Below are 21,318 nucleotides of genomic sequence, written 5' to 3'. Positions count from 1 at the left end.
GTAGCCCATGATGGCCTCAAATTCATGGCAATCCTCTTGCCTCTGCCTCCCACCTCAGCCTCCCCAGTGCTGGGACTGTAGGTATGCACCACCATACCCAGCCAGTTTGTGTCTTTCTAAGGAATTTGTCACTGACCTAGTTTCTGGTATTGGTAACTTGTGTCTTCTCTCCTGTTTTTGGATCAGCCTGGCTACAGATGTTGTCAATTTTGTTGATCTTTTCAAAGAACTAGATTGGTTTGCTTTATTTATTGCCATTTATTTCACGGATTTCTTCTTTGATCTTTGTTATTATTTTTATTCTGTTTACTGTGGGTTTAACATATTCTTTTCCAGTTAAGGTGAAAGCTGCAATCATTGATTTGAGATCTTATATTATAGATTTTAATTCTGTAAATTTCCCTCTAGATACTGCCTTTTAGCAGTATCCTATACATTTTAATATGCTGGATTTCCATTCCTTCATTTCAAAATATTTTCTAGTTTCCTTTTTCATTTGTTATTTAACTGAGTTATTTAGAACTGTGTTACTTATAAAAATATTTAGAGATTTAGCAGTGATTGTACGGTAGCAGTGTTGTGTGGTATAGTTTATACACAAATGTCAGTACATCAAGTTGATGGATAGTTTTGTCCCAATCTTGTACATACTTACTGATTTTCTGTTATCTTATTCTATAGATTACTGTGAGAGGAGTGAAGTTTTCAAGTCTAGTTTGTAGGATTTTCTATTTCTCCTTTATTTCTGTCCATTTTTGCTTTAGATACTTTGAAGGTATGTTGTTACAAATGTTTGGGGTTACATCCTCTTAACAATGCAATCCCTTTATTCTTATGAAATAACATTCTTCATCTCTGGCACTATTCATTTATCTGAAATAATGTAGTCACTCCTGCCTTCTTTGGATTAACATCATGGTTTATTCCCTCTTCATTCATTTAGTTTTAGTTTATTTTTGTCTTTATATGGAAAGTTCATTTTTTGTAGGAATCATATAGGTGTTGCTTTTTTGTCCAATCTAGGTTTAAATTGGCATATTTAGACCATTTAGGTTTAATGTGACTAATGATATGGTTAGGCTAATACCTATCAATTTCTCCCCTCTGTTACATTTTCCTCTTTTTTCAATTGAATTTTTTTAGCAATTCTTTTTATCACTTTTCAGGTGTAACTCTTGGTTGTCCTATTTAGTAGTATATATCTTTAACTCATCAGACTTTCTTCAAGTGGTAATACACCACTTTGTATACAGTATGAGAACCTTGTAGTAAGTATCCTTTCTACCTTCCCAGTCTTTGTTCCTGTTGTCATACTTTTTACTTTTACATATGTTATGTATGCCACACATTGTTATTTTTATGTTTAAACAGCCAGTTATCTTTTAAAGAGAGTTATATAATAATTTAAAAATTTTTATGTTCTTACCTACTAGTTACTGTTTCCAGTGCTCTTTATTCTCTTTTGTGGATTCATATTTTCATCTGAGTGCATTTTCCTTATGCCTAAAGGACTTCCTTTTTGATGAATTATTTGCTTTTGAAAAGTTTATTTAACCTTTCTTTTTTAGATATATTATCACTGGGCATAAAATTTTAAGTTGAAAGTCTTTTCCTTCAATGCTTTAAATATGCAGCTCCATTTTTCTCTCATTTGCATTGTCCACAGCAAGAAATCTGCCAGTTTTTATTTGTATCTCTCTGTGTATTTTCTTTTATTATTTCTCATCAATGTTTTTGAGCTCATGAGTGTTTTTGGTTATGATTTGAATTAGTGTTTTTTTCCTTCATGCTTTTTCTGCTTGAGGTTTGCTGAGCATTTTAGATCTATTGGCTTACAACTTTCATCAGATTTGGAAAATATTCAGCCATTATTCTTCAAAATATTCAGCAATTATTCTTCAAAAAATTTTTTTCCATTATTTTTTCCAACTTAATCTCTGTCAGGGACTCCAGTAGCAATTATGTGCAACAAGTCACTGATGCTTTATTTTTAAGGTTTTTTTGTTTTAATTTTGGAGATATATCTATCTGTTTTAATTTGGGGGATATATATATACATATGTATATGTATATGTATATGTATATGTATATGTATATATTAGGTACTGGGGAATCAAACTCAGGACCTTGCACATGCCAGGCAGGCACGGCACTCCTGAGCTACATCTCCAGCCCTGGATAATCTTTATTACTATGTCTTCAACTTCACAAATTTTTCTTCCATGTTCAATCTGCCATTAATCCAATCCACTGTAATTTTCATTTTAGAAATTTTGATTTTCACTTAGAAGTTGAATTTGGATGCCCTTAATGTGTTTTGTGTCCCCATTTGACTTTTTAAAAATATGGGATACTGTTATATTAACTTTTTAAATGTTCTTGTCTGATAATTCTAATACTAGTTTTAATTGATTGATTTTTCTGTAAACTTGAATCTTATTTTCCTGCCTCATTCCTTTTTTTTTTTTGAATTCCACACAGTGTGCATTGTACTTTGGTATATGGTGATATGTTTGCATTCTTATAAATATTTGTAAAGTTTGTTCTGGGACACAGTCATTGGAAACAATTTGATCCTTTTGCATATTGCTTTTAAGATTTGTTGGGTGGGACCAAAGAAGCATTTAGTCTATGGCTAATTCTTTCTCATGACTCCTGCAAGATCATCTGAGTTCTCTATCCAATGCTCCATGAATTAAGAGATTTTCCCATCTGGCTAGTAGCAATAGCCCCATACAAATGCTGGGTAATTTCCGGTCATTTGGATATTTTTTTCCTCATCTCAGTACATGTCTACACTGATGGATGCTGTGGAGAATGTGCACAGGGGACCCTCTGTAGATTCTGAGTTCTTTTCTGGGGCAGCTTTCTCTCTTGTTTTGTCTGGTAAACTCTGCTTGGCTGGCTCAGATCTCCTAACTTTGTGAGTCTGATGAGCTTTGACAGCATTGCCTTCCCTGTGCCACGGCCTGGGTCTCTCCTCAAGGCAGTAAGCGGGACCAACTGGGGCTCACCTCCTTTACTTTCCAACTTTCTGCAATACCATCTGTTGTTGCTTGATGTCTAGTGTTTTAAAAAGAGTTCCTATATTTAGTCTAGTTTTCTGTATGTTTCAGGCAGCAGGAGAAACTTGATTCCTGTTCCTCTCTTGACCAGAAGCAGAAGTCTTGCAATCATTGTATATAAAATATATTGACAATTTACAGTGATTCACAAAAAATGGTTAAACTTTTTGACCTAATAATTCTGTGTCTGGGAATATATCTTAAATCATTCTAAAAGAAAAAAGATGTTACATACACACACACACACACACACACACACACACAAATCTGTAGAGTATTACTGTAATGGAGAATTAGAAGGAATTTATGCTTAATAAAAGGAGAATAGTTAAAATCAAGAACTACCTATGCAGTTAAATATTATAGGTTTATTTTATATGATTATTTTGAAGGTTATCAACATTAGAAAAGCTTAATATTTAATATTAAGTGCTAATGATATATTAAAATCTTCCATGGTATATCATAATTGTATATCATATGGATAAGGACTCAAAAGAGGATACAATCAGTCCTCCCTATCAATGGGTTTCACATATATGCATTCAACTAACCTTACATGAAAAATATTCAGAAAATAAAATTATGTTGTACTGAATATATAGTCTTTTTCTTGTCATTTTCCCTAAACAATAAATAGTATTGTTTACATTGTGGGTATTATAAGTAAACTGGAGATGATTTAAAGTAGATGAGAGGATATATATGTTATATGTGAATACTATACAATTTTATATAAGGGATTATTTGGGTAGATCTATGGATTTTGGTATCTGCAGTGAGGTCCTGGAAGCAATTCCTGCAGAGACTGAGGGCTGAGTGTACACAAACAATATTGCATTTCAGTGAAATAGAATTGAGTATTTCCTCCTCACTTTAAAGAGTAAATTCATCATTCTATTACGATCTCTTAACTTGGAATTAATTTGATAATCATTTTAATATATCATAAAATATTATAAGCTTACAAAGAAGTATAGAGAATAATAAGATAAATACTTACGAACATACCAATGGCCTTAAGAACTAAGAATAACAATGTAATTGGAAGTTCCCAGTATAACACTCTGCAGTTGTATATTCCTTTTCCTCCAAAGATAACTGCTATTCTGACTTGCATCTTTTAATCTCTAAATATAATATATTAAACCCTTAAACTTTTACAGTACTGTCTTTGTTTTCAAGCTTTTTAATAAGAGAATTTTATATACTTTTCTATAACTTGATAGTGGTATTCAGTATTATGATGGAAAGACATCCTTGTATAGTTATTTTTGTCAAAGTGGCATCTCTGGATGCTCAGATTCATGATCCATTTTTCTTCTGATGGAGAGTTAGGTTGCTTTAATATTTTACAACATTGATACTATAAAAATTCTCAAACCTGTCTCCTTGTGCATGTGTATGTGTTTCTCTAGGTCAGAGCATATAGGTATGAGAAAAGTTGCAGGCTGTGGGGTCCATAATTAAATTTTATGGAGCTAGATTACATAACCTCCCTGGTTTTTCCAGTTCTCTGGAAGAAGGCGTGCTTTATGTTTCCAGGTATATATTAATTTTTCCCATGTGATTCCTAAAAAGAAAAATGTCATAAATTATATTATTAATCAGATCAACTGATACTTAAATGTGAATCTGGAACCTTCCTGATTTATCCATATAGCTATGCTTTAGTTATCTGTCAGAGTTTCCTAGGATTTCAGTATTTATTTTGGCACCATTCACTAGTGATTCCTTTGGCATAAAGTCACTTTGGAGGCTTTGGAATTTGCCTGTTGGTCCCACCTCAAGCCGAATTCCTCTTTGCTGCATCACCATGGAGCTGCGATGCTTCCTGCCTGAGCTCACAGTCAAGTCCAAACCCTATTCTCCGCTCAGCCTGCACTTCTCTGTCAGCCTCCTCTGGAGCCTTATCATGTGACAGGAAGAATCACCTGGCTATGACTGATTCAGTCAGCTTCACTTGTTGTACAGTGGTGTCTTGTCTCTCCTGACCTTCTTGACCACAGTCTCATCACGTTCCTTGATAGTTTCTTCAGGTTGGTATATGTGCTGCCGAAGCGAGCACGATTTCAAGTTGAATTCTTCCAGAGCTTGTTCAGGTTTTCAGGGCAGGCTGATCTCAGGAAGTCCAAGTGGTTTCAAACCCCTGCAGTCTTTGATCAATCGGGCTGGCCCAGTACAACCTCTAACCCACTGCCCTATCTTCTCAGGACCCCGCTCTCTGGTACAGTATCTCCTGCCCCAGCAAAAAGAGGAAGGACAAGGAGATGAACCTCAGCATCTGCTGCACAATCAGTCCCTCCTCCACTCAAAAGGTTAAGATAGGTCCAGCTGACTTTGACCTTATCTCCTTCCTAACAGGCTGCCATCGGCATGCAATTATTGTTTATTACTCGTGTACCATTGACATGCAGTCCCTGCCAGTGCTTGTGTCTCCCTGGCACCTCTGTACTACATCTTAATGCCTTTCCTGGGCCGAGCACTCAGACATTTGAAATAGAGCCCAGAGTGGCCTGTGCTCCCTGAGGATGTGTGTATTTTGGTTGTTCTCATTGTTTTATCCCAACTCCAGAGAGTGATAGAGAGGAATCAGCATGGCTTGAGAACATGGCCTTAAGTGATTGCTATTAAAATACCTTCTTCTTGCAAATTGTGTAAAAATATAGGATCAAGACTATGAGGACTCAGTGCTAGGGCCTGCCCCAGTGTGTAAGAGGGAGAGATTTAGAGGTGTAAGCTTTATTGGCACACTGTCCCCCAGCATGAATTAATTACAGCATATTCACTGCTCAGGGGATGTTCATTTGAACTTTTATCTTTCTTTGTAGCATGTATATGAGCTGAAGAGAGGCATACTTTCCAAAGGCCTGTTCCTTCCAGGGCCCCTGAAATATATCCCGTGTACAGCACATTTCTTTACCAGCTTTTGGTAGTCCGAGTTTTGGGGAGCTGACCCATTCCAGTGTGTCTCTGGGCACCCAGAATGAGTGTGCCTCCTTTTGGCTAGATGGATTAGCATAACAAAGAGATCACACACTGCTCACATTCTTTGTTTGATTTATGAATTCTGCTTGCTACTGCTCCTCCCTATCTGAGGGTATGGTAGGCAGGGCTATCTATCTGCAGGAGAGCCCAGAGTATTGTATACCTCGAGACTAGGATTTATCTGAGAGAGTTAGAGGCCCTGGAGTGAGTATCCACTAATGGAAAGCATGTGAGGAAAATCCCTCTTTCTGACAAGGAACCATGCACTTCTTAATGGTAACCTTTTGTGCACTTGGGATGGCATTACCAGTAGCTGCTTGCAAGAGACTAATGCATGTTCCCTTCTTACTGCAGCTCCTGAAGAAACATCACCATAGTTTTGTTTGTTTGTATTTTCCCTGGAGGAAGAATTTGAAGCACTGGAGGTCAGAGCATGTGCACACAGTTGCTTGTTTGAGAAGAGGCAATGCCAGGCAGCCTCAACCTCAAGTTCTTCGGCTTGAGAGCTCAGGCTTTCAGCATTTCCCTGACCAACCTCCCGATTCTTCCCCACAAGGCTGCTGTGAGGCGAGGGGTCCAGTCCGTCCCCATTCCTGACCACTGCATTGATCTCTCTGGTTGGCCAATGTGGTTCTGCCCAAATGGGCTTAGCAGAGTGCCTGGTGCTTGACAAATGTTTTGACTCCTTGCATGAGTGAGGGAATATGTCAGTTTTGAGAAAGCTAAGAGAATTTGGGCCAAGTGGAGGGTAACGCCCTTCATGGAGAGCTGCACTTTGTGCTGAAAAGACTGGAGAGAGGTCTGCAGGAAAACTCACAGTAATTTTCAGCTAAAACTGTTTTCCATAGTTTTAGGTATGTGTGTGAAAAACAGTTGGTTCTTTTCAGTATTTATCAACATTTTATTATCATCCCCTCTAAAGAGGCTTTTAATGTGTTTTCTTCTTAATCTCCCCCTATATTCTGCCCCCAGGAAATATGAGTGCCACAAATATACTGTGTACCTCTTTATTCTCCATACTCTCCTAAAAGACCACAAACCATTGTAATACTTAAAATGTGATTGCTCCCAAGAATCAATTTTCTCATTTCTTGTTCTTGTACAAAATTCATAGTCTAAAGTATTTATTCAGTTTCAGAGGCTGATAACATGTGCAATGCTTGTATATTTATAGTAATGAAAACAAAATACTAATCATTGACAGCCAGTAATTACTATTAGGATGGCAAAACAATTTACTTCTAATGAGCATGTAATTACAGCTTCCAGGAAATGGCTATTAAATAAATGGAATCTACTCCACTGGCCCAGGAGACAGGATGGGTGGTGATGTATAGCCTTGAACTCACAACCTTGCTCCCTCACTCAGTTCTGCAAGGGCTGCACTAGGCTCGTGCTTATTTGTGCACAAGGAAACACCCCAGCATTGTTGGACACATGTCTAGATCAGGAGGCCGGGCCACTTGAATCTCACTTGCTATTAGAATCTTCTGCCAAGGGCATGAAACCATTATTTTTTAGCTGAGTAATATTTTGATAGAATTTTATTTTAACTTTCATTGTAATAAAAATGACATAAAACCATTTAACCATTTTAAATTGTATGACTCAGTGGCATTACTGACTATACCACTGTTGCCACTATTTATTCCCAAACCTTTTCATTACCCCAAACAGAAATTCTATACCTGTAAGGCAATAACTCCTCAGTCTCTCTTCTCCCAACCCCTCTTCTCTCTGAAGTTGCCCTAAAATGGGCAACTAGAATGATATATAAGTGCAGCCACACAATATTGGCCCTTTTGTTTCTGGTTTATTCCATTAAGCATAATGTTTTTTTCAGGGTTCATCCACATTGTAGCATATATCTGATGTGAATTTTAGGTGTACCCATATATTAAATACACCCATACCCATGAATGTATCCATGTATATTTCAGTATTTTTGGGAAGGCAGATAAAAGAATAGATGTACATAATCAAGAGGGACTTGTTTTTCTCTCTTAGAGGAGATTTTATTATTTTTCTTTATCCTCCTTTGACCACTGATTTTGTGTGGTCACAGTAGAAGAGCTTCCACTTCTTTGACTACCAGGCATGTCTTGGTATTGATGTAGGTGAGAAATACACATAAAATAACATCACTGAAATTATACTGAGTAAGCTAAAGAGTTTGGATTTAACTAAGTGATAGGCAAGTGACAACAACACTGGATTTTCATTTTTAGAAAGAGTTGTTATAGTGGTCTACAATAAAGTCCTCAGAAGAAATGATGAGGGGATTATCTAATAAAAATAAAATAAGAAACCCTAAATTAAAATGTATATATAAAAACTACTTAGACTTTCCGATCAGGAGATGTTTAACCATTTTTAAAAGCACATTTAATGATGAAGTTTCTTGTCCTAACAAATTATATTTGGAAAATATTAAATGCTTTTTATTTTCAAAAATTACTCTTTTACATGATGTTAGAATTGAACATAATGTTAGGAGCTGAAATTTTCAAACTGTATCTATCAAAACATGACAGTGTGAACTCCTTGAAAGAGACAGATGAGACCCAGGAGCTAGTCCCAGCAATTTACAGGCAGGCCAGACTGAAGGGGACCAGTGTGGCCTACCTTGCCCAAGTGAAAGATAGTCTGCCGAGCATGAGAACTTGTGTTTTTCCTGTTTGCCTTTGCCTTTGGTTTTGGTCAGAAGCAGGCACTGATACTGAGCCCACTGTGAAGCACCTAGCTGGGACAGAGCTCCACGAGGCACAGCCCTTCAGTAGTGGTTTGGCTTGGTACTGCTGAGTGGTTCTTATCGCTGGCTGTGCAGGAAAATCACCTATGGAGTGTTGACAAATGCCAATTCCAGGTCCACACCTGTGACCTGTGAAGTCGGGTAGTGGAGGTGGGGAGGCATGAGGGACCAGTGGTTTAAAGCTTCCAAAACAATGAGTTTCCTTTGTGACCTGCGAGCCCTGAGCCCAGTCAATACCTGGTCAGTGTCTGGGATGCTGGCCATAAGGATCCCAGGTAATCTCAGGTTCTGCAACATTTTCAGTGAGTCAGCAGCAAGTCCTCTCAGGTATGTATCTTAATATGCAGATTCACAATAGTTGCTGGATTTATAGTAAGGTTAGGAAGCTTAGTATGTTGAGGATTTTCAGTTAAAATTCTAAAACTGTTGAAATTCTAAATGGGAATATAGAATTAATATACTAAAATATGATTTTAGTGTTTTAAGTATATTTCTGATTATTACAGAGGCTCAATTTATGTAGAGTTGTATATTAATAAGGTTTGTGGAGCATGCGATTGCTGGTAGAAACGCCTAGTAGAAGGGCGCGCCCTAGTGCCAGACACTTCACATTACCTCCTCATGGAGGTCTGTGGAATAAAGTTAGGGAAATGTGGAGTTCTGGAGGTTTTCAGGTTAAACCTCCCTGTCTCTCAGATGCTTCATTTGAAGTGAAGAGGTTAATTAGCAAAACCACATTAATAAGAACTCCCTGGCCATCAGTCTTGTGCTGTGCTCACTTCATCCCAATAACACAGGATCCAGGTTTACAAATCGGTAAGCTGAGGCTCCACAGCTGGGTAAACTGCACTTCCTAGAAGTGGTAAATGGTGGAGGTGACATGCAAACCAGCTTGCCCCTGGCTCCTAGTCTTCTGAGGCTTCCTTGATGCTGTACTGTCCTAAAAGCAGAGTCCAGAGGAATTTTCATGTACCTCTTCTTGAGCTCATCTGTCTTCTCAAGGTCATCCAAATGTGCCCCATCCTATAAGGTATGTCTTTTGCTTTCCTCCTCCTCCTCCCCCTCCCCCTCCTCCTCCTCCATGAAACCTTTTGTGATTAGTCAGGCTCATACCAACCTCATGCTTCTCTGAATTTGAGTATTTATGAGCTCCAGCTCACCCACTTGGGCTTAATTACTCTCTCCAAACCTCTTGTTTCTTACCAGGTTTACCCCATTAGACAGGGATGGATGCCTTGTGTGTATATCTCTTGCATGGACCCTCCCTAGCAGGAGGAGCTACATTACCCATGGTCACTGATCAAGTCCTTGTCACTGATTCAGGATTCTACCCAGGGTTCTGTGGGAACAACCAGGGTGAGCTTGAACACATCATAGTGAGTGAGACCATCCTGGCCATTGCTGACCCTGCAGAGTCCATGTCTGGTTCATTTTATCTCTGGCTCTGAGACACCTTAGGGAGGCTGTGTGCTTCCACTGCTATTTCATTTGGATGGAAATCCTAAATGATCATTACAGAACAGATAATTTAAATGACTATTTTTCTTTCCATAGAGAAATTAAGAGTCTGCCAAAAATTTTTAGAGGCTCAAAACTTGCTAATCTATTAAAGTTTTCTTCATTCCTTTAGTTTCTCCTTATCTGAAAAATGGGGGTTATGTAGAATGGAAAGATTCAGAAGGGCTGGGGTACATAGATGTAATTGAGGCCACCGTATCTTGGTGGTAATGAGGCCATTCTTGTGCTGGTTGCTGGCTAGGGCTTCTTTTAAACTGTTAGTATGGGAGTCTGGGATTTAAATTTTGCTACTGGCAGGGAAAGAAATGAAAAGACCAGAAGCACATCAGTGTTCTGTGTGGCATTAGATGGAAGAAGAGGAGGCAGGGATCTTGACCACAGAGTCCTTGTGGGAAGTAAGGTTAACCAGAAAGAACCATGTTCGTGATCTTGCTTTAGGCCCCAAAGTAAAATGTCCTTCCCTCTTCTGAGAGTTACTGATTAAGAGTACAAGTGTTAAGAGAAGACCTTAGCCCTGGTTTATTTTAAATTTTATCTTGGAGACTTTTTTGAAGGAAATGAACATTCTAGGGTGGGGAAAGATTAGTAATTTTTTCCAAGATGCTTTAGGTAATTTGCATTGCAAATACTGCTGAATGTCAGCAGGGGAACTCAAAACTTTGACACCTTGTTGGAGCTCTTTGTGCTGATTAAATTCTTTTCTCCAGCCTAGAATTGGCAGCTTAGTTTCCTTAATTTTCATGCAGTAATCAGTGTTGAAAGAGTATTCCTTTGACAGTTGCCCTTGGGGAAAACTGAGCCAGAGCTTGTTATTTAGGGCAGACAATTAGGTGGAGGAAAATAATAATACTGTGGGCTCCAAGGTCATCAAATAGTTCCAAAAATGTCAAAATTACCAACCTCTTTTCAGTATTTATGGGACACCATAGTGAATAAAGACTGAAATCAACAAATCTATTTCAGAGTTAAGAGTTGTGTCTTAATGGTTTGATTAAACTAAGTTGAAACCCCTACTTTAAGATGAATTTATCCCTCCAAAAGTTAAGGTTTAACTGATAGTAATATGTATGTAAATGTTTATGTATGTTTTCCAGTCTCTGGAGATAACTGACTTAAAAACTCTCACTCTGCATTATCAGAGCCCCATTCTATTCTAGTTGAAGAAAGTATTGTGCATTTTAATATTTAGCATTGTCCTCCAGAAGAACCAATTGTGTCCAACAGCATGTAGCATCCTGTCTTCACTCCAATGGGCAAATCACAGGTCACCCCCACCAAAACCTAAAAAAGCAAAACTCTAGTGACTATTATATTTGCTTATAGCATAATTCTATTCTTGTGGGGAGGGAATTTTTCTTTAAATTTTCAGATAATTTGTCTATTTTTTTGTGCTTTTAGTAGCACAGTTATTTCCTGTCACATTTTAAAATGGTAAAGCATCTCATGGAGTGGCTACGGTGTAGTCTATTACTGAATTTGGCCTGTTTGTCCACTGTGTTATAAGCCAATCACTGAAATGATGGGTGTTTTAAACCATTTATTTGTGAGGAAGTGCAATGGGAAGAAGTGGGAGTTCCAAGTCTCAATCTGCCTCCCCCAAAACAGGGTTAGGGATATTCATGGGATCAAAGAGCAGGGAAGTCTGAGGTTTGGAGAGAGGTGACTGATGGTAAGGGAAAGGGAAGTACTCAGTGGAATGCACATACATGATCAAATTTCATAGCTTTTCATACAGAAAATTGTGATATTAGGGTAAAGTGAAGATGGAGTTTTGGCCCTCTAATGTCAAAAGGTGTGATCTAACTTGCACATGCCTGAGTGAAGTGTCCATGGTTTCAACTGGTTTAAGATTAAAAAAAAAAAAGGCTTCCAAGATCTTGAAAAACATCGTAGGCAGCCGTTGCCTTCATGACCCATGTGTCAGAGATGTTATCCATAGCAAAGCTAATGGGAGTACACCACTTAGCTATGTGACCTCTGAAATTGGTGATGAAAGCAAGTAACTAAAGGCAAGTGAAGCTGAGGGTTATTCAGATTCCCTCGTGGTTTCAAATCTTCATTCTTACCACTTTTCTAAAAGAAAATCAAGACTGGGAAGACCACACAGAAAAGCAAACCAAAGTGCTCCAGCTTCGCTGAGAGAAATCTTCTGTTTTCTGGTGCAACTGTAGGTGCACATGTGTTTAGAAGCTAAAACCTCATCTTACACATGAATAGGCTGATTTGTAGTAGAATTTGTAATATATCTACAGTCATAACAATACTTTAGTAAAATTGCATTAAAATACATAGGCCTAAAATATGTAACTCTCTCATGAAAGTATCACAACTTTTTATTTTCTGTGCCCATTTATAGAATACATGGGACCTTCATTTCACTTTCATTTAGAGTGAAAGGAAAGAGTGGATGAGGGGATGATTAAATGATGACATGGAGCAACAATATTTAAGAGCTCTTTGTTTAAAAAGTTACATGTTTCTGCCAGGAATTGACTACCCTGCAACTTTTTCCATGATATTTTTGGTATCTTGGCTGAAGAAGTCGACATGAACAAGCAAACTAATAACTCATTTAGGGTTATGTTTTTGTGTGTCTCCAATGGGTAAAAAAATTCTTTAAAATAAAGCCTACTTCTGGTTTTCAGTATGAATATATATTTTATATGTGCTTGATATAAATGCAAGGCATGCATACCAAATTAAAAACTGGTAGATTTGGAATTAAAACCCTGAGACATCATCAAAAGGTTCAGGGACACAAGAATCCAGATGGTCCAATCAAGAAGCTGAATGGCTGGCAGGTTGGCTAAAGGTGTGAGGAGCCCTAGGTCTTGTCTTGAGGAAAGAGAGACACAGAACTTTGTTTACCTTCAACTGGCATATTTAACCCATTGGAATATTCAGTGGTAACAAGACCTACTATGGATTGGAAAATGTGGGAACAGCTGAGAACAGCAGTCCTGTCATCCAGAAGCAACCCTGAAAGCTAGACCTGCAACAGTGGTAAAGGGAAGAGAAGGCGAGTTGAAGATCTGTTTCGGATAAAAATTGAGAGAATTAGCTAATTCATTGGAGGTGTAGAATGAGGAAAGGGAAGAAATCTAGAGTAGTTAATTCCAAACATTTTTAGTTGAAGACCTACAAGGAAAAAGAATTAATATTTATATGACAGAAGTAAGAGTCTTCCCCTTTAATAAATGCAAAGCACTCTATATTCTGTTTTATTCATAGAAAACAATACACTGCTGGTCTAGATTTACTAAATTGACTCCACAACTCATAAGTCACATTTGAAATTGCAGGTGTAGAGTGGGCTCCCACATGTCCGCAGTGACTGGCTGCTGCATGCTGGTAACAGGGCCATCGGGACCTACAGGAGTAGGTGGGGAAAGCAGTCAAAACCCCTCAGTACTCCCTTCAGCAAAGCAGCAAATAGTTACTTGGGGTCTGCTTCCTTTGAGGAATTCCCTAGAATAAAGAGTTTCTAGATTTAAAAAAGAAAGGAAACAGGAGAGAAAAGAGGGAGAAAGAAAAGAGAAAGGAAGAAAAAATGATTGGAACCCTGGACTCAGACTGATGAGGCACAGTTCAGAGTGGATCCCTAGCCACAAGGCTTGCTCTGTCTGGGCCACCTTCCACTTGGCTGCTTAAGGCTCTTTTTCTAAAGAGCAGAGCAGAGCAGAGCAGGGCAGGAGCAGGAGCAGGAGCAGAGTTCCATCTCTGGGTGAGATGAGCAAGCACACATGACCCTGTATTTCTCACTAAATGCAATTATAAAACCTGGCGAAAGATACATAGAGCAACTGTTTGAGGACTTGAGTAAATAGTGGCAGGCAGACTGGGGAAGAAGACTAGGATTTGAAATAGCATCAAACTGATGGTGCTTTTAACATTATCTTCTGATATTCCTGGGTCTGGACTCAAATCAGCTTCAGACCCAACGCGGGCATTGACATGGACAGATTTCCCGAAGAAGCCTTCTGCTTCTGGCTTCAGCAGGAGGAAAAGAGAGTCTAAATGTTCAAATACTCATATTTATTACTCTTTATTTCTCTGGTGACTTGTGCCCCTACCCCCAGGTAATTCCAAGGTGAGACCAGCTGTGGGAATCATGTGGGCATAGCATAACAAAAGCTTTGAAAATTAAGCTGGTGTTGGAGCCACAGCCCATGAAAGGCGGGTCAGAACTTGTGGCTCAAATTGCAGCAGGTTAATTGGCTGCTTAAAGATGCTAATATTTTCTGTAATACTTAAACAAAAGCCAGACTTTCATAACGTAATTTTCAAAATATCCAGGACATAAGCCAAAATAACTTGCCAAGCAGTAAACTAAAAAAATCTCAAGTTGCACAGGAAAAGACAGATCAACAGACTCCAATCCCAAGGTGATATAAATACTACTAGATTTGTCAAAGACTACAGCAGCCATTATAAAAATATTTCAGGAAGTAAGAGCAAACCTACTGAAATGAATGGAAAGATAGAATGTCCCAGTAAAGAAATAGAAGATTAAAAAGAAGAAGTTAGAAATAAAAAAATATAATAAACAAAACAAAAAGCCACTAGATGTACTCAATAGCAGATTGGAAAGGAGAGACCTAAGTTCAGATGCGGTTCGTGAATAATTAAATAGGACTTGTCTAATAACAGTAATCTAAAGACAGATTATAGAAATGGATAAGCAGAACAAAATTCCAACTGAATGCCCACAAACATTCACCTTAAGTATAATGCTATGAATAGTTAAAAATAAAAGGATGCAGAAAATAAAAACTATGCAAACACTAATCAAAATAAAACTGAAATGGCTGTATTAAATGAAAAAGTAGGCATGGAAGCAAAGAAAATAAGAGATAAAGAAGACATTATAGTGACAGAAAGGTTAGTTCACCCAGAAAACTGGAGCTTCAAAGTACATGAAGCAGGCCAGGGATTTAGCTCAGTGGTTTTGCCACCTGCTGTGCAACCGCAAGGACTCAAGTTCGATCCCCGGTACCAAACAACAACAACAACAACAACAACAAAAAACCATGAAGCAATCACAGAAAGAATTGAAATAAGAAATAGAAAACAATGATGTTATAGTTGGAAAGGCCAGCACTTCTCTTTTGGTAATTAACTGAATTGATAGATTGAAAATCAAGACTACAGAAAAACTGGACAGCACCACTAACCATTTCTAACTGACATATTTAGAGCACTCCACCCAACTACAGAAGAATACATATTCTTTTCAAATATGTATAAAACATACACTAAGATCGATCATATCATGGGTCATAAAATGAACCATAACAAATTTAAAAGAATTGAAATCATATGATATGTTTTTGACTATAATGGAATCACACTAAATCAATAACAGAAGGATAACAGGAATATGTCCAAGCACTTCAGAATAATCCATGTGTTAAAGAGGAATTCTCAAGGGAAATTAGAAAATTTTTGTATTAAATGAAAATACAATATATCACAATTAATGGGATGCAATTCATGGAGGGAAATTTATGGCATCACATTCTTATATTAGAAAAGAAGAAAACAATAGCAACATCTATCTTATCAAGAGTAATAAAAGAAAAATCTGAATAAGTAGAAGGAAGGAAAGAAGATTAATGTAGAGATTGATGAAATTGAGACTCAAGAAACAATAGAGAAAACCAATGAAACAAAAATCTGGTTCTTTGAAAAGAAAAAAATTGATCAACAGGAATGACAAAGAAAAAAAGAGAAGACACTGATCACCAAGGTTAGGAATGAAAGGAGACAAGGCTTATAGTCATTAAATAAATAAGAGAATTCCATGAACAGTTCTAAGCACATAAAATTGATAGCTTAGGTAAAATGGACCAGTTCCTTAAATGGATCAGTTCCTTATAAATCACCAACTATCAGCATTCACCCAAGATGAAGCAGATAATTTCATGAGTTTCATTATTACAAGTATTGTTAAGAAATTTAACTTACAGTTAACAGTTTTCTGAAAAAGAAATCTCCAGGCCCAGATGGTTTCCTGGCAAGTCTTACCAAACATTTAAAGACAATAAAACCAATTTTATACAATCTCTTCCAGAAAATAGGAGAGGATGGAATGCTTCCCAATTCATTTTATGAGGTTAGCATTACCATAATATGAAAACCAGACAAAGACAGGGTACTACAGATCAATATCTGTCATGTACAAAGATGCAAAACTACTTCACAAGGAGTTAGCCCATCAAACCCAGTGACATATAAAAATAATGCACGATGGCCTAAGGGGATACAATGCTCATTCAGTATTTGAAATTAAATCAGGGTAACCTACCACATTAACAGTCTGAAGCAAAATTATATAATCATAGCAGCTGAAGTATAAAAAACATTTGGCAAAATTCATTTACTGATCAAAATCTTACTTACATGATCAAAAACTTAGCACACTAGAAATTGAAGGAAACTTTCTTACCTTGGTAAAGAAATTTACAAAAACCTACATCTAACATTATAGTTAATGACAAAAGACTAAATGCTTGCCCCCAAAATTGGCAGTAAGGCAAGGATTACTACTGTCACCACTCCTGTTGAATATTATACCAAAAGAGTTAAACCAAGACAATAAGCCATGATAAGGATCGAGAAGGAAGAAATACAATTGTGCTGATTTACAGAAAGCATTATTGCCTATGAAGGAAATGCAGGTGAATTGACAAAAACAAAGCAAATAAAATGATCAGAATCTTGTAGAATTAATAAATTTAAGTTATATAACATGAGTCAAAAAAAATCAATTTTATTTTTATATATTCATAATAAACTGGAAATAGAAACATTTTAAAAATACCATTTCCAATAGCTGCAAAAGACATGAACCACTTAGAAAATTAGAAAACAAAAACAACATGTACTAGATATGTATCTTAGAGATAAACTATAAAATGCTGATGAAAACAATCAGATCTAAATAGACATACACTGTAATAAGTTTATAGATTAGAAGACTCAACATAATACAGATGTCAGTACTCCCAAAATTTACTGTGAACACAATTGTAATAATATTTCCAGAAAGATGATTTTTTGTTGATTTAGACAAATTGCTTCTAGAATTTATATGAAAAGGCAAAAGAACAAGAAGAGTCAAAACAACTTTGAAAAGGAAGAACATAATGGGAGGACTCCCACTACCTAATTCGAAGACTTGTAATAAAGCTATGGTAATCTAGATAATGTGATATTGGCAAAGGGATATATAGGCCAATGGAACAGAAATGGACCCTGCAAACCCAGCTGATTTTTTTTTTGGCAAATTTATAAAAGGGATAAAATAAAAGAAATGGTCTCTTCAGTGAAGGATAGTAGATCAATTTGCCATCTATATAAAAAAAGAAATGACCTCAATCTAAACTTCACACTTTGTACATAAATTATCTCAAATTCAATCACATAGCCAAATAATAAAAAGTATACCTATGAAATTTTTAGAAAACACAGGAGAAAACCTTGATGACTTTGAATTAAGAATAGTTCTATTGTCCATATCATGACCAACAGCTGAGTGAGAATATTTATGAAGGCTTCTCTCTGGCTTTGGGTCTGTGAGACATGCTTAGCAAGTCCGTTCAGCACATGATTGACCTTTGATCTCAGTGAAGGGGTTTATCTGACTAACATTGGTTGAGCATCTACTCAGTCAAGCATGCTTCCAACTCAATCCCCATAAACACCTCCTCAAAATACTACCATATTACTCTCTCATTTTTTAGATCAAGATACTGAAGCACAAAACAATAAATATGCCTAGAGTAACTTCCATGAATGATACAAATGGAATACCCCAGGGTGCTTCTCTAGACCTGTGGTGCCTGCCACCCACCAACTCCCTTCTGACAATCTCAGCCTTCTCCTCCTTCTTTAGAATACAAATGACTTCCACGCCTCCTGTGGCCCAGATACATGTGTTTTCAGGCATTTACTCACCCCCTCACTTGTGTGGTCTTTAGTTGCTGGCCCACCTTCCTGGTGGTGGTGGGGGTTTGCCATTGAATCCTAGTGTGGTATTAACCCACCAGAGTCTATTTAGCGCCATCTTGCGTCTGGGGTGAGTTTTGCAGAAAGGACTGGTTCAACTTTAAGGCTCCAGTACAAGAAGTTGTCCTTTAATTGTGGGATTATGAATTACGTATTTTCATTTTACTCTTCTCTACTTTACCAGTTTTCTAAAATGTTATGTCCTATTTTTACGTGTAAAATATTGTCTGAAAATATCTATGCTACACCAATTAATTATGGATGAAATATGATTTAGGAGGTTAGACATGATTTTAAAGAAGCCTATTATTTAAAGTCTGGTAACTTATACATTTTATTTAGAGCTATTAATGGAGCTGAAAAATTAAATTACCATTTGTTTAAATAATATGGCACATATTTTATGTTTTGGAGAATAATGACAATATGTGGTAACTATATTTTCCTAAAGTTTTAATATTTGATGTATGACAAAATTTTTATAATTTTAATCATTTTAATCAGAAAATCTTTAAAACAAACTTCAAATAATATATAAGTGTGTGTTTATTGATTCTCTAAAGGAATAACATTGCACTGGCTCAGGATGGTCCCACAGAATCTGAGACCTGGTCACCACAGGCTGGGCCCCTGGACAGGTTGCTTTTGGAAACTTTGTGTTTCTTCTTGTCTCTAATTGGAGCCGCAACCCAGATATCATCTCCTGGAGTCTTTTCTGTGTCTGGAAGCGCACAGAGATAGAAAAAAAATACGCATTTATTCATCAGGACACACTGAAACAACCATCACTGGACCTTAATTGTGAGATGCTAGGAATATCTTTGCTTTTTTTGGTGTGGTCTACACTTTCTGAAATGAGATTTAGCTAATTTTAGTGGTCAATGATTACCTTCAGATCTGGTTCCTAATATACTATGAACTTAACATTATGAAAATCTCAATTGACATTAGGACCATTGAACATTGTATTTGTATATAAATTCATGATGTCTCCTTGCTTCTTTTTATCTTCTGTAGCTTTGGGCCAGATTATGTTGTATGTGGATGGAATGAATGGAGTAATTAACCACAGTGAAACCATCCAGTGGCTGTATACACTCATTGGGTCAAAGGTAAGAGGAAATTACAGTTGGACGTTTTGTTTCCTTTGCATATCATATGCCTTTCCTTTTATTATCCTTTTTAGCATAATTTTGCAGAAAAAATATCCTATTCATCTTTGTTCAAGTCCTGTCTCATAAATGAGGACTTTATAAATTTTAAAATATACTTGAATTGCAAATAGCTTATGAAATTTTAATGCATTTTTATTTTTCTTAAGCTATAATTGAATACCTTTGCACCATTGCTTTTTGTTAAACTTTATACCATAGATCTAGTGTTTGTGTACCCACTATATCATGTTCATAGATATTAAAGTACTTACATACATATTAATATGTTGTACATATGAATATGCACATTTATATATGTAGGTGAAAGAATTTGAGATTGCCTTTCAACTCGGTCATTAATTGCAAAAGAAATCACCATTTATTAAAGATACATCAGGTACCATGCTAAATGTTTTATAGGTGTTATCTCAGTTTATTCCTCATGAAATCACTGTCAGGTAAATAATGTTATATTCATTTCATAGTTGAGGAAATAATAATAATCACAGTTTGGTACTCGATTGCTTTGAAACATACTGAATTTAGTACTCAGTTCATTTTGACCCCCAAATTTTGTCCCTGTACTTATTTGTTTAGAATGTGTCATACAAGCTAGAATTTGTCTGAGTCAATTGCCTCATGAGTCGTTACCCTCTCCAGCTCAAGCAATTTGTTTGGTGGTCATCATTTTTAGTCCTTCTTGCACCTCCTAGAACCAATTAACAAGGCATCCTGAGATACTACTGGACTTGATTATGAGAATCCAGCCACTTTCCCCATGGCTGTTGGCATCGATCCATCCAGCTATGGCACTGGCTGCGAGGTCCCCACCCCATGTGGAAGTGGTGCCAAGAAGCAGATCCACCTCATCACTGGCGGTGGCAGAAGCTGGCCAAGGCTTTGGCATGGTCTTCTCTGGGCTCAGGGATGAGAGTGAGGCCAGCTTGGGAGAGGGGTAAGCAGCAGTGACAGTGGAGGTAGGGCATCTTGAAGGAAACCAGAGTGCTCACAGTAGGTAAGTTGAGCAGGAAGGGTCTTGAGGGCCCAGATGTAGAATTTTCACCTGATTTAAACAAGTCAGCTTTCTGGGGTCCCAGCAGAGCCTGTGGTCAACCCAGGCCATTCCCAGTCCCCATGTTCACCGTCCACCTTGATTCAGATGATCCTGTTGAGGATGCTGTGTTCCAGCATCGAATCACATCCCCAGGTCTCACTTTTTATCTTACCTGCTTCTGGGAGACTCTGTGATCCTCTGGAACGCTCAGGCCTGGTTTGTCTTTTTTTGGCGGGGGTGGGTGGGGGGGTGTACTGGGGATCGAACTCGGGTCCTTGCGCTAAGCCTGGTTTGTCTTTGGGGCCAACATGGGGTTCTAGTCTTAGGCTGTATCTTCCTTCCAAGACTTACCAGACTTGTGGAGATTGTGCCCCTGCCTGGTGGGAGGGCCTGTTCTCTGTGGATAGCACTGGTGTGTAAATACCCTTGAGTCCCAGGGCCTCAGTTAGTCCTTATGTGGCCCTTCAGTTTTTCTTTCCTGGTAGTACTGATGAGAGAATGTTTTCCCCTTTCATAGTGAAAGCATTGATGGTTTGTTTCCCTTAGGAGACTGAAAACCTTTTTTGTTTTTTATTTCTTCATTTTGGCCTTGTTTTCTGTGGAAAATGGAAGTGACTCTATTTTGAAGTGATGTAAGTGGGCTCAGAAGTGGAGGAGAAAGCTAGGCCCTCTAGGCTAACTTACCAGGCTGAAGGAAGATTTATATCTGTCCTGTTTTAATGTTTTCTGTCTTTCCTTTGCATCTGCTGGGCCCATCCCTAACTTTCACATGCATTT

General features: G+C 37.5%; 1 protein-coding gene across 18 annotated transcripts in view; it reads left to right on the top strand.

Moving 5' to 3' along the window:
* The window catches only part of Fhod3 (formin homology 2 domain containing 3), a 497,386-nt gene that overhangs the window by 281,832 nt on the left and 194,236 nt on the right, over positions 1-21,318 (top strand). For all 18 annotated transcript variants that reach the window (XM_087189308.1, XM_087189306.1, XM_087189305.1 and 15 more), the window contains one exon: positions 19,351-19,445. In XM_087189308.1, the coding sequence (XP_087045434.1) occupies positions 19,351-19,445 (95 nt within the window). The remainder of the gene's footprint in view (positions 1-19,350; positions 19,446-21,318) is intronic.

This window comes from Heterocephalus glaber, unplaced genomic scaffold, assembly GCF_053883595.1.
Source record: "Heterocephalus glaber isolate CG9 unplaced genomic scaffold, H.glaber_assembly_v1.0 deba00000331, whole genome shotgun sequence".
In the NCBI taxonomy this organism is placed as follows: domain Eukaryota; kingdom Metazoa; phylum Chordata; class Mammalia; order Rodentia; family Bathyergidae; genus Heterocephalus; species Heterocephalus glaber.
This window is presented reverse-complemented; position numbering and strand designations above follow the sequence as displayed.